The 14,800-nt window shown below is 30.0% G+C and overlaps 3 protein-coding genes across 8 annotated transcripts; 2 read left to right on the top strand and 1 right to left on the bottom strand.

Annotated features, from left to right (window-relative positions):
- Positions 1–245: 245 nt before the first annotated feature.
- Positions 246–1,193, top strand: LOC128964064 (calcium release-activated calcium channel protein 1-like). The gene is made up of 2 exons (XM_054310623.1): positions 246–531; positions 603–1,193. The coding sequence occupies exons 1-2, from the start codon at positions 361–363 to the stop codon at positions 1,191–1,193; spliced, it is 762 nt and encodes a 253-aa protein (XP_054166598.1). The 5' UTR covers positions 246–360.
- Positions 1,194–2,479: 1,286 nt separating this feature from the next.
- On the top strand, positions 2,480–9,169 carry LOC128964253 (tripeptidyl-peptidase 2-like). 6 transcript variants are annotated; one of them, XM_054310831.1, is made up of 19 exons: positions 2,480–2,760; positions 3,910–4,206; positions 4,290–4,627; positions 4,691–4,788; positions 4,859–4,924; positions 4,985–5,135; positions 5,217–5,294; positions 5,381–5,611; positions 5,677–6,119; positions 6,192–6,352; positions 6,412–6,488; positions 6,547–6,916; positions 6,985–7,085; positions 7,159–7,261; positions 7,338–7,484; positions 7,552–8,036; positions 8,095–8,343; positions 8,414–8,786; positions 8,889–9,169. In XM_054310831.1, the coding sequence occupies exons 2-19, from the start codon at positions 3,910–3,912 to the stop codon at positions 8,976–8,978; spliced, it is 3,858 nt and encodes a 1,285-aa protein (XP_054166806.1). In that variant the 5' UTR covers positions 2,480–2,760; the 3' UTR covers positions 8,979–9,169. The 6 variants fall into 6 exon arrangements, with proteins under 6 accessions (XP_054166806.1, XP_054166801.1, XP_054166805.1 ...); XM_054310826.1 differs by having other exon boundaries at positions 3,901–4,206; XM_054310830.1 differs by lacking the exon at positions 2,480–2,760 and adding an exon at positions 3,454–3,478 and having other exon boundaries at positions 3,901–4,206.
- Positions 9,170–12,282: 3,113 nt separating this feature from the next.
- LOC128964244 (alpha-amylase-like) lies at positions 12,283–14,204 on the bottom strand. The gene is made up of 4 exons (XM_054310810.1): positions 13,699–14,204; positions 12,917–13,632; positions 12,486–12,819; positions 12,283–12,413 (listed from the first exon to the last, which is right to left on the bottom strand). Exons 1-4 carry the CDS (start codon positions 14,078–14,080, stop codon positions 12,298–12,300), a joined length of 1,548 nt encoding a protein of 515 aa, XP_054166785.1. The 5' UTR covers positions 14,081–14,204; the 3' UTR covers positions 12,283–12,297.
- Between the last annotated feature and the right edge of the window lie 596 nt (positions 14,205–14,800).

Below are 14,800 nucleotides of genomic sequence, written 5' to 3'. Positions count from 1 at the left end.
AATAAAACAAATGTCTATTGTCTAAACATCACAAACGCATAGATATATCATAAAATACACTTAATATATACATACTGTACAATATATCATAGTTTGTATAATAGTTATAATGCATTAAGACTCCGCCCAAAGCATTAAACGTTATAACATTGAGCGCATGTATTATATATAAAATATTTGTTTGTGATGTCATATAAACGTCTAATTTTGAATACTATTCATAAACTAAGTTATATTTAGTGATTAAACAATGATTTGAAGTGTTATTATGTTTAACATAATATGTTAACAATGATTATAATTACAATAACCGTAATATTTATTATTTAATGCATTTTTAGTATCAATATATGCTTTGGTATGCTATGCAGTGATTATTATTTTACCGTCGATGATGACAACAATATGAGGTCAAAGGTCAAAATGATGAGGTCTTCGGCCGTCTATTTTGATATCAAAAATCTATATCTGAGTCGATCTAAACTAAAACAGTCGTCTCAAGTGTCGGCACTGTTGTCGGGATTTGCATTAGTAAGTCATAGAGTATATCAAATATATGCATAACTTTTGATACCATACCATATGATACAAATGAAAAACAGGTAGCTATGGTGGAAATGGATGTCAAAACCGAGGGCGACAACAAAGTACCATTTGCTTTGCTATTGACATTCATAATAGTGACCACATTGTTAGTGTCAGTACATATGCTGGCGTTGATGATCTCCACGTGTATATTACCGCACATCGATGCCGTGGCCAACATGGGTGACAGCGGCGGTGATGGCAGCGGTAATGGATGGGCTCCGGCCTATGAGGAATCGCCGCACCGTAAGATGAGACACTATACATCCATTGCATGGTTTTTCTCAACAGTTATCGGCATTTTTCTCTTTCTACTGGAGCTGACAATCATAGTTTGGATCAAATTTTGGTATCTTTACGGCGGTTGGGTAGCCATAGTGTCGACCATATTGTTGATACCAGTTATCGGCGCCTTTCTATTTTTTGCCTACAATTTCTATCATAAATTAGTTAACTATAAGTTCCAGAGGACGGAACTGGTACTTAAAGAGTTGGAACAGTTGGCCCAACAGTTGGATACTAACACTACTGATGATAATAATGATAATTATAATAATAGTAATCACAGTAAGACTATTGCAATCGGCAGTCAGTTGATGACTGTCTAAAAGTTTTACTAACAATTGTATAATAAATTTGTCATTTTTACTGTATTGCTATTATTACTATTATTATTATTATTACCGGTAATTAATTATTTTTTATTATTTACTGTAAATTGTTTAACAAAACATCACATTTTTATTATAAATTTAATTGATATCTAAGTTAATGTTTACAATTAATAGGCAAATATTTTTCTGTATATTATTGTTATTGTCTTATATAGTAGTGTTTAATAATTTATTTGAATTGTTTGATATTAATAAAAATAATTAAAGCAATAAAACTTTTTTATAATTTTGTTTTTAACTATTTGTATAAACCATTCAAAGTATTTAAAAACTATTTCAATAGTAAACATATGATATTTATTTCTCAAACAGCACTTGAATTAATGTCTAAATACTAWTAATTAGTGGATAATAACAACCACTTCAACAACTTTTATAATAAATGTATCGACGAATTGGTTACTTATAAGACCACATTTCCCGTCGGGAATAATCAAAAACCAGATATCATACGCTTACCGATACCAAGTATGTTGAGGCCAAACATTGTTGGTCACCACAACCACCAAACATCGGTCAGTACGTGTGTATTATAAATAATTTATCATAAATTGTTAATAAATAAAAAAAAGTATTTTTAAAAAAGACAATATTTTAGTATAACATTAAAYATACAAAACTGTATTCATAATTATTTTTATCACTAATTATATTATTTTTACTTAAATTATATTTCTGTATATTTTAATAAAGTTTGAATAATAATAAAAATAATTTTCAAAACTATTACTATTAGGGTTGTGGCAAATTCCATCCCTCATTTAATATCCAAAATTATCATATTTTCCCTAAGAATTCCCAGGGAATCTATTTTCTAGTGCCACCACCTCTTGAACMATAAAACAATAAATTTTATTATAAGATTTGAATAATAAATATTRTATTAAACTGTATTTTGAATGTTAGATTTAGTATTACTAAATTCATTGAAATCAAATTTATTTTTAAATATTTCAATGAAATTTTATGCAAAATATAAAGTTTAGGTATTATTTATTGTAGAAATATAAAWTATATTATCCTTTCTAACGGTCTAAGGAGGAAAAATATTTTATTTTCCCTATTTTCCTGTAAAATTGGAGGGATTTTATTAGGGAACTTCCCATCTTTTGTAATTTACCCGAACTCTAATTAATATTGATGTAATAATTTTGTGTAAAAGCGATACCTATTGGTTGACAAAACACATTCATATAGTGTTTCTCATTCATCTCATTCATCAAACTATTATTACTCTCAAAACAGTGACATTCAGTCCATTGAAAACACTAAACCATTAGTTAATAATTGTCTGCTATTTGTTGTTAGGCTTTGAATGAACACAATATTGCAATCAATTTAGTCTATAATTAAAATAAATTTAATTTCACTCATTATTAGCAAAAACATTATTATTATTTGTATTATTATTTGTTGTTTGCATTTGTTTTTCAATTGTTTGCAATAATATCTGAAACAAACATATATTGTCTTTCCGTAACATTTGATCCATTAATAAGTGGTAAGTGTTTTGTTTGTACAGTATTTTTATGTTTAACTAAAATTAAATGTCATTTATTGTAATCATTACATAAAAATGTTATTATATTAATAAATGTGTATAGTTTTGGTCAAACATTATAATAGGTTTATATAAAATATTTTTTCGTTACAATTTTGTTAACATATATGATATGATATTTGACTAATTTTTCATTTAATGTCAACAAAAATGTGTGAAATATTTGTATGAAAATTGTATTTTTATTTTCCTAAAAAAAATAATTACATTTTTAATGCAAATTGTTTTTTTAGTTCAAATAGTTTTGTCAACTCATGCAATGATTTTGTTTAATATAAAATATATTTGTCTATAAAAAGCGTTGACAACTGATTTTAAATATCAATACTGTGTTATTGAAGTGATTTTTTTTTTTGTAATTCAAGAGATTAAATATAATTGACTGTAATTTAATAGTTTAACAAAAAAAATCATTAAATTAATATAACTGTCATTAAAATCATATGATATTTTTATTCTAATAAACTTATCGCTACTTTTTATTTTAATATTATTAYAAAAAAATAAAAAAGTTATTACAATAATTGATAAGATTTTTTATGAGTTAAATAATAACCTTTTTCTAATCAGTTAAACAAATAATTTTTATATTTATAAAATTTTTAATAAATTTTTTCGCATAACTTTTTTGTTGTTTTCACAATTAAAATAAAATACAGTAAGTTTTGCTTACTTTTTGATGAAAACACGTGTCAATCACTATAATAGTGATAATGTGTACTATCGGTAGGTCAGTAGGGGTTGAGTGGATATGTGGTATAGTTTGTCAACTTTTTATTAGTTTTTCATCTATCAATTTAATTGTTAAATGTCATAACATTTTAAAAGTATTTTGCTAAATTGATAAACTAGCCTTAAAATGGTTAGTTATGTTGGCAAAGCTATATACTTAATATTTTAAAAATATCATGACATTTAACAATTAAATTGATAGATGAAAAACTAATAAAAAGTTGACAAACTATACCACATATCCACTCAACCCCTACTAACCTCCCGATCACACATTATCACTAGTATAATGATTGATTTTCATGAAAAAGTATGCAATACTTATTGAATYTTATTTTAATAAATTAGTTTTGAAAGATGAGTGAACCGATTGTTAGCGATTCGTTTCCATTGTCGGCATTGCTGCCGAAACGGGAGACGACTGCGGCTTCATTTCTGAYCAAATATCCCGAATATGACGGCAGAGGTATAAAAATAGCAATCATCGATTCGGGTATAGATCCCGGTGCTGCCGGACTACAGACAACCACTGATGGTAAACCTAAAGTAATTGATATGATGGACGCCACCGGTGCTGGCGATGTGGACACGAGTACTGTTGTTGAGGCAGACGCCGACGGTTTTATCACTGGTCTTACCGGCACTAAACTCAAGGTATGACTGATTTCTACTGCAATAACAATCAATTGCTGTTAAACATTGTTTTTGGTGATTAATAACATATTGTCTGTAAACAGATCCCAAAACACTGGACTAACCCGACCGGCAAATATTATATCGGAATGAAGAATATCTATGAGTTATATACGACTAGAGGATTGTCTGACAGAATTGCCAAAGAGTATAACGAAGAAAATTTTCAACCAAATCACAAGACTGTAACCGCTGAAGCCATTCAAGAACTGCAAGAATTTCAAAACAGTCATTTGGATCCATCACAAGACGATCCCGAAGAGAAGCTAATTCGCGAAGAGTTGCAATCAAGAGTAGATTTTCTCAAACAAATGGATAAAAAATTTACAGATTTGGGACCAACTTTTGATTGTGTGGTTTTCAATGATGGCACTAATTGGAAGTTTGTGATGAATTTTGTTAAATTTTATTAAAATTTTATTAAATATTTTGTATTACATTTTAGAGCTGTAATCGATACTTCAGGAATCGGCAAACTAGAAGAGTGTACAGTATTAGGCAATTATAGAGATTGTTTTAAATACGGAACTTTATCCCATAGGGGTAGGCATTCAATAATAATAATCATAATTTGCGATYTTTATTTTATTATGACTTTTTATAATTTCTTAAGATTTACTTAATTATGCTGTGAATATACATAATGATGGTAAACTTCTGGAGATTGTCGCCATGTGCAGTGAGTGTCATAATATATGTGATTAATTAAATTGGACTAAAATATCGTTTTAATTGATAGGTGCTCACGGAACTCATGTGGCCAGTATAGCGGCTGCACATTTTCCAAATGATCCGGAACGCAATGGTGTGGCTCCGGGAGCTCAAATTGTCAGCATTTGTATTGGAGATAATAGGGTTGGTTCTATGGAAACTGGAACTGCTCTCATTAGGTATGACTTTATAAATAATAAAGAAATGAAAATGTACCGGTAATAAAAAATTTATATTATTTTWAAAAAATAAATTTTAAGAGCAATGATCAAAATTATTGAAACGGGTTGTCATGTTATTAATATGAGTTATGGCGAGTCTAGTCATTGGTGTGAAGGGTATGTATATATATATATATATATGAATATACCGTTATTATTATTATTGATTTTTATTTATTAAAAAACTTAATAATTTTTTTCAGTCGAGTATTGGATTTGATGCACGAAGTGGTCAACAAATACGGTATTGTATTTTGTGTGAGCGCCTCTAATAGTGGACCGGCGTTATCTACTATTGGAACTCCTCCGACAAATAAATCTGCATCAATGATAAGTGTCGGCGCCTACGTATCACCTGATATGATGGCAGCCGAGTATTCAATGCGTCAAAAAATTCCCGCAATGGGCTATACGTGGACGTCGAGAGGACCAACGTATTAATTTTTAATGAATGTCTTAATGAATATAATTATAAATATTATATTTTTACTTATTTTAGAATTAATGGAGACTTAGGAGTGTGCATATGTGCTCCGGGAGGTGCTATTACATCAGTACCTAACTGGACACTTAAGAAATCGCAATTAATGAATGGAACATCAATGGCATCGCCTAATGCGGCCGGTTGTGTTTGCATACTGTTATCGGGACTGAAGGCACTTAATATCGATTACTCGCCATTTAGTGTCAAAAGATGTCTTGAAAACACTGCTTTAAAAATACAAAACTACTGTCCCTTCACTCACGGACACGGACTCATTCAAGTGGAGAAAGCTTTTGAACACTTGACTCAATATAAAAATGCCATTGAAAGGGATGTTCGCTTTCATGTGACAAATGGTAACAATTTGGGTGTCTATTTGAGAGAAGCCTACGAAGTACAGACTCCTTCAGTTCAACCAATAAATATTGAACCAGTTTTTCTTAATGATAAACAAATAGGTGTTTTTGCGATAAAATTTAGTGAAAATATAACTTATTTWACTAACAATTATTTTTATATACAATTTTAAGATAATAAGCGGAAAGTGGATTTCGAAATGAGTTTAAGTCTTGTCTGTGACAAAGAGTGGGTCACTTATCCCTCGTTTTTACATTTGACTTACACGTCGCGTATTTTTGGCATCAAAGTTGATCCTCAGGGACTTGAAGATGGATCAGTTCATTTTGCACTTGTATTTAACAATATTAKTGTATTTATAATGATAACGTTAATGATATTACTATTTTTTAGATCAAAGCCTATGATACTAAATGTATTGAAAAAGGGCCTGTTTTTTATGTTCCTATAACTGTTATTAAGCCATTAAAGTAAGTGAAAATTGATTTATTATAATTATATATACAATATTAATATATATTTTAAAAGGATTACTGATCGAAATGCCATAGAAAGTACTCATAGTTATAAACCGGGTTATTTGAGGCGACTGTTTCTGGATATACCTGCAAATGTCACATCAATGGCAGTTAATATCAAGAATTGTGATCAACTCGAAAAAGGATCGTTTGTTTTACACACACAACAGTTGTCACCACAATTGTCTAACAGAACCGATAGTATTGAGAAAATGTTAGTATTATCGGCACAGGAAGACACCACTGTTATCATCAAACTAAAGAGCTCACGAACTATAGAAGTGTGTTTTGGCAAATGGTGGTCCAGTATCGGGGAAACACCCGTTCAATTGAATCTCAAGTTTTATGGATTGCAGCCATCAGGAGCTAAGACAACAATGGTTTGTTAATTAATTAATTTTTATAGTTTAAATAATTATAATATTATAATTTGTTGATCACTATTCAGTTGGCGAGTGAAGGTATTAGCAGAATAAATGTGATCTCTAATTATGGGTTTGAAGACATATCTCCCAGTATTTCACTACAAAGTTATACTCAACCTATTAGGTAATTAGTTATTTAATTATATTTATTAAATTAAAAAATATGAGAAACATTTAATTACAATTATTATTTATAGATCGACTGAGAATTTGATTCGTCCTTTATTGACATCAAGACGTGATGTAATACCTCCCGGAAGACAGATCTATGAAATTATATTGACTTATAGTTTTCAATTGGTCTGTAATATAATTTAAAAAGTTTAATTTATATAAATGCAATTATAATTTAAAAATTCAAATTTAATTTGTTTAGTCTAAAGCACAAGAAATTATTATTTCGTGTCCACTTTTRTCGGATGTATTATATGAATCTGAATACGAATCACAACTTTGGATGATATTTGATGCAAACACTAAACAATATTTAGGATCCGGTGACGCCTTTCCCGAGAAATTTTCGGTACGTTTTTAATAATTTAAAGATATTTGTAAAAACATTTGACTTATTTATAAATATATATATTTAGTATTCAAAGAAATTAGAAAAAGGCGATTACATCGTTAAACTACAGATAAGACACGAATTGGTGTCACAATTAGAAAAACTGACTGAACTGCCCATTCATTTGCATTACAAATTGGCGTCAAGTGTTTCATTGAGTATTTATGAAACATATCATAACGCCATAAGCGATGGTAAAAAGGCGAACTCAATTAGCTTACCGGCCAACTCACAGATTCAACTCTTTGTGAACGCAATGACTGAACCGCCAAAAAACATAACCACTGTTTGCGGCGGCTTTTTCTCAGGACATCTAACACTTAGTAAAGATGATAATCGCAAGAAAGTCGAAAAGTTTGAATTCAAATATATTACTGATAGCGAGTCACAGAAAAAGTCTAAAGAAGGCAAAGATTCAAAAGATAAGAAAAGTGGAGAAACAGATGACAAGTCATTAGAAGAACAATATAACGATGCCTTAACTGATCTCAAGATTTCTTGGATTTCAAAGTATTAGATGATATTTAATTTATATATATTTTTAATTTTTGTAATAAAATATTTTTAGATTAAAAGGCAAACAATCAGAAGATTTGTTTAACGAACTTCAAATGTCAAACAAAGGTAACAAACAGCTATTGTTTGCAAGACTTCAAGCACTCGACTCGGATGAAGAGCGCAGTCAGCATTTGAAAACGCAAATTAGTTTAGCGAATGAATTATTAGATTTAATTAAAGTCGAAGACTTGATCTCTTCAATGGCTGTCTTGAAATTAGAGAAGAAGGATAATGCAAACAATACAACAGCTAATAAAAAGTATTAAAATTCTTTAAAAATTTAATTATTTTTATGAATATTTTGTTTGTTTTTTTTTTGTAATGTTTAGTTTGGAGAAACAGAAAACCACTGCCATTGAAACATTAGTCAAAAAAGGTATTGCCATTTGTGATATCATTGACATTCAAACCCAACAAAGCGACGGCGGACTGTCCACTGTGGCGATAAGTGACTCGAATGCTATTTCTGCGGACTCCCTGTCCGATGATACTAAACTGTTACCACCCGTTCAAGTATTGATATCCGATGTCGACAATATATTCGAACAATTGKCTAAACTTATTGATCCATACGATCAAAAAGTGGCCAAATTTACTGAACGACACGCATTGCTACACAAACATTACGGACGAGCACTCAAATTGTTTAACAAACTACAAGAATCTAAAGCAAGCCATGAAATTGAACTCAAAACTATTGAGGTTTTATTGGATTTTATTTTTTCTATTTAATGTTATTATTATAACTGATAACATTAATACTGTATTAATAATACATATTGACATAAATTATTTCCTATTTAGGCATTTAATCGACTCAATTGGAAACATTTGGCAAACGCTTATAATCGGTCAATAAATGTTAAGTATCCTAAAAATTACCGATTGTTTTAATATATAATTTAACAAAATATTACCGTAAAATTGTGTTTTCCCCCATATGGAATTTAAAAAAAAATGAAAAAACACTTGCATTTTTACCTCCATTGCTAATAATTAAACAGTAAATTATTATACAAAACTATATTTTTCATATGTTACAAAACTCGCATTATTTCCAAAGACATTTCCATATGGAATAAAAAACACGATTTTACGGTAAGTATTTTTAATACAATTTTTTCTCATTTATTATTATCGCTTTTGAAAATTTTGTATTTTTGTACTTTTTAATTAAAAATACTTTATGTTTAARACATTAACTCTATATCGTAATTAACTTWAATTAAATTAATAATTATAAGTTTGAATTTTGTGGTAAATTACTAATAAAAAAATAATATTTTAAATTTWAAAAAATGTTTTCAATGATTTTTATTAATACAAAATACAGTAATTTAAAATAAAATAGTTTAACTACTATATTGTACAACAATTTGAAATTATTTAAATTKAAATTATATTAAATTGAATATATTTAATAAATTGTTTAAATATATTTAYTAATTATAAATTTAGTGTTTTATATTTTATTTTATATTATATTTTATATAAATTATCAAAAGTTAATAATTTTGAATTTCCTGTAAATTATTCTTTGATGAGTTGATTGAGTCTATCATTTAATTTTTGATCAAAATCGGTGAAGAACTCAGCAGTGGTTCGCAAACTTGTCAGACGACTGTCGGCTTCGAAAATGTCTGCAAAATGTGTTGATTGTTGACTCTGAACGTCTCCGCAGATCAGTTCCAGACCTTTGATTGCGAAATTCATTTGTTTTAAGAAAGTCTGAAACATATTTTTATGAAATCTCATTTCATCCATTAATTSAGTCAACAATTGTCGATCACTATCACTGATATTGTTATTGTTGACAGACTTTTCTTTAACTTTAAGACATTCACTCCACATCTCATCTAATGCTGTCAAGTATTGACCAAACTCTGGCTTCAATCTAATATCACGGAAATAATTTGTGCGTTCAATGAAAGCTAAATACATGTTTATCTTGAATTGGTTGAGCTCTTGAATCACATCCAAAGTAACGATCATTTGCCGTACGATAAACTTTTGACTATTTTGTTGGTRACAAACGCCGTCCAAAATATGAATGAAAGCAACGACCAGACCTAATATATCACTGATTTGATGCTTGTATTTGTCGCAAATCAATACATCAGTTTCATCTAACACTAAACTTTCAGTTGTCACCACTTCTTCATTACATAACTCGTCGCCACAGCTTTCAATAGATTCATCGCTCGAAGCCATGAATGGATTTAATTAATAATTTGTATTAAAGAATAAAATGAGTTTTTAATTAACTGTTAAATTCAAAGTAACATTTAATGTTAATATTTGTAAATGTGTTGTACTGTATATCACGATATTTTCTATTAATTATTATAATTAGTTCCGTAATATCTCGCGCTTAGAATAAAAGTTTTTTAATAAATTCGTTGGTTTTCTTTGTGTTAAACTGTAAAAGAGTTGTCATTGAATGTCTTAAACAGATATTTCTTSAGTTAATTTTATTTTCATTTCATTGTTTTTATCATTCAAGACATGACAACACAACCGATGGCATCGATATCTCTGTTTGACAGCCTTTGCGACGAATTGTGTTCTCATATCTTAAGTTTTCTGTCACTTAAAGATAAGGTGCGCTGCGAACGGGTCTGCAAACAGTTCCAGCGATGCGTTTATGTGAATGTCATTGAATTGGATATCACTGAAAATATGATTAATCAGATGAGCCGTCAGTGTATATCAGGAGCCGTATACTTTGATACACTAATGATGGCAATGTTGGCCAAGAAGTGTCATTGCGTGCATCGAATCAACTGTTTTGACGTCTCTCTGGTTGACTCTTCTTATAAAAACAGAACAACGGGTCRACTCGTCAAAGCTGTCGACGTATTGGYCAAGTATTTGCCAAAACTCCGTGAAATTTATTGGCCAAAAATGATAAGTATAAAACCTAGTCGACAAAAATATCTGTACACCCGATACGGACCACTGTTTCGATGGTGTGAATGTATCGATGACCAAGTTTTCAAATATTGTCMAAATCTTGAGTCATTGGACACAGTTTCAACTTATGCTATGTTTAGTGATAACCAATTAGTCGCTAAAAACTTGAAGAGACTCTGTTGTGGTACCGATGCGTTTGAGTTGAATCATTGGCAGCGAATAATCAATGAGAATAAGTCATCACTGAAAGAGTTACACATTTATATGTATTCTATGGAAAGCAAAACCATTGTCGGTATACTTCAAGAGATAACCAAACTCGAAGAGATGAGGTTTTTGCAAATTGGTTTGAAATTCACAGAAACGCTTGACTTTGACTCAATGGCCGCCGTCTTGACAGAAATGTCTGTGAAATGTCTTAAACTAAAACAGCTATTATTTACTCCAATCGATGGCGTCAAAGATTTATACGACAACAATGTCCATCATTTCAATACTTTAGTCAATACTTTGACGACAAATGTGCAGATATTTAATGCACTGAAAAGCTTTGAACAATTAACACATCTCTTTCTGAATATACCATTACCTCAAAATCACATGAAATTGACGCCAACTAAACACGAGATATCACTTGGAGTTCAACCGCTCAACAATTGTTGGAAATATTTGACACAATTGTCAATACATTTGTTAGCGTTTGTTGATATTATTCTTGAGTCGATTGACACAAATTGGCCAAAATTACAACATTTGGTGATTGTTGACCCAAAAGGCCGTATCGATGGTCTTTGTATGGAATCGATTGCTAGATTAAGACATTTACAATCACTTGACATCGCAACCATTGAGAAAAACCGTATCAGTGATCGTGACATTCAGTTGGTTATGGAAAGGTGTCCACGAATTAATCGTATTTGTGTCCACTATTTGGGCGATTCATCGACTGATTGGCAGCCAGTGATAGCATTAACTAAGACTGATAGACATATTTTTGAGTTCAAAAAATCTCTAAAATATTAATTAATATAATTTTTAAACATTTAATAAGTTGTAACTAAATTATATTTATTATTTATTATAAGTATTATATATTTATTTATTGCATTTTTTAAATAATTCATTTGTTACTTTTTATTCATTATATTATAAGTATAATTTTATTTGTTTTATTTGTAATTTTATATTATTATTATAGTTATTTTCAGATTTTATTATAGTATTGTTTATTTATTATTATAATAAAAAAATTATTATYAACAAAAATTTATTAAATATATATCTGTATATAACTTATTAATTATAGCTTTGATTTAATATGAAATGCAATCATAGGGTCGTCCCAATTACTTTCAACAACTATCTGAGCCGTGCTATCATTGTTGACAACAATTTGTCTACCCGTGCACTTACCATCTAAATAAGACAAATATAACATTAATCATTATTATAAAAATTGAATAATAAWTTGAATTAAAAATCCCTAACCGATCAGATTTCCCGAAATAATATCACAATAAGTACCGCCCGGTAGCCCAGTCTTAAGCAATTGATTGATTGGTTTGCTGTTATCATTGTTAATAGCAATAAAGGCTTTGTTTCCTCTTGAGAAAGCAATTTGGTCGCCAAAGTCCCACCAGTTGGCCACCGGTTCATTAACGGCCACATTACGGAACTTAACCATATTGTAGATCTGTGACCACCGGTGTTCACAAATCCATTGACTCGAATCACAGCTGAGATCGGCGTTACGTTTGACGTCAGCTATATTATAGTTACCGTCGTGTGGCGGCCCGATATAGGAATTGGTATCTTTGCCTCCCTGTGCCATATCATAGAAAGATTTTTTCGATAATTTTATGATGTAATTGTAAATATTATATATTATATAAACAATAATATGATATTGAATGTCATACCTCAATTTTTCGGGGCCAATAGTAGCTGCTCATGACGCGGGAAATGGAGTACGGCCAGGCCAACATGTAGGCAGTGGACAATTTCAATAGTTTCGGCTCAAAGAATGTAATGGTAACACTGAGATCGCCGGCGTGTCCTCTCTGCAGGTCGTGATTGTTAATCATAACCAACGAGTCTTGTGACGGCAACATAGCCCAACCCTCGCCGAAGTTTTTCAGATAACAGAGTTTTTGATTGTGAAGCTTACGGAAAACGTTACCCAAATTTTCGTAGTACTTGAACTCAATCACCCGACCCAGTGGTGTATACTCAGTGGCCTTGACGTTAGGTCCGTGCTCTATGTACTCGTGGTAAAACAATGGCTTACTATTGGCAGAAAAGTAGTCTGTATTCAAGTTATGCAATCGGGAAATAATATTTTGTAGATCTTGTGGCCATTGATGTTGCGAAGCGTCCGATCGAAAGCCGGCGACACCGATATCAATAAGTTTATTGAGAAACTCAGACTGTTTTTGTCGGACATACTCTTTACCCTGATTTAGATCTCGAAGTCCACCCATTTGACAATTTCGCGCTTCAGTCGGATTGTCTGAGTTGTGTATATTAAGATCAGAGTTTGGACACGACTCGTGTCCGTGAAAGTGCTCGACATTATAGGGAACGGCATCGTACCGGAAGTTTACCCCATCATATGTGTCACCAGCTGTTCCTCTGCCTATAGAAAAGATTTTATAAATTATAAAAATTAAAAATACTTGACAATTATGTATATTTAATATACCTGTCTCTGGCATTGACATATGGTTAAGAACAATGTCGACATATACCCGAACACCCACTTTATTACATCTGTGAACCATATCTCGGAACTGTTCTTCATTACCACTCCGAGAGGCTATCTTATAGCCAATTGGTTGATACCGTTCCCACCAAGGTCTATTGGTTAGTATAGCGCATTCGTGCACTGGTGACACCTGAACACCTCCGTAACCATACGGTCCTAAAAATATTTCGCACTCTTTAGCGATCTCATCGAATCTCCATTCAAACAGTTGGACAATCACTGACCGGTCGTCCACAAAGTGTGGATCACTGTTAGGACTGCCACTAATTGCATGCAATAAATTGCAAACAATTGATAAAATAATAGTTGTTTTAAGCATTTCTAAATTGTTTACTTTTGTGTACTATTACGTTACTATAAAAATAATTTTAAATCAATTACATATTAAATATTACTCTATTAATATAAATACAGTATAATACTGTACTTAATAATAATATGATGAATGTTTTCTCTATTTATACCAAATTCAAAAGTTATCAATTTCAACTATCAATATATACTAAATGTACTGTAAATTAATACAGTATTAATAATTTACTAAGATTTTTCACAATGTTATTGATAACAAGTTATAATGTTAAGTTAACATTGTTAACTATCATACAGTATTATTGAATACTTTTATTAAATTATTACTAAAAAAATTAACTTTTATTTTTCAATTAATACTGATATGAATTAATTTATAAATTATCTTTCAAGTGTTTATCCAATTAGCTAAATAATAATTGTGTGAAATTTATATAAAATTTTTATTTATTTATAAAAAATATAAATGCCTAAATTATTATTATTATAAAATTAATATTTGTTTTATAGCAGATGCTATTTTAAGAAAAATTAACAGAAATTTATAAAACTTAATTTAATCATTAAATATTTTTTAATAATTAGAATATATATTTAATATATAATATTTATAAAAACCGATATGTGTTAGTATATAATATATACTATATATCTATATGTGTGTGTATGTATATGTATGTATGTATGTGTTTGTGTGACAAAATAGATTAAATATTAGAAAATAATA

Source organism: Oppia nitens, unplaced genomic scaffold (assembly GCF_028296485.1).
Source record: "Oppia nitens isolate AA-2021 unplaced genomic scaffold, nextdenovo-longstitch-racon4-pilon3 scaffold8_pilon_pilon_pilon, whole genome shotgun sequence".
Lineage (NCBI taxonomy): Eukaryota > Metazoa > Arthropoda > Arachnida > Sarcoptiformes > Oppiidae > Oppia > Oppia nitens.
The sequence above is the reverse complement of the archived record's forward strand: the minus strand, read 5'-3'. Positions and strand labels throughout refer to the sequence as shown.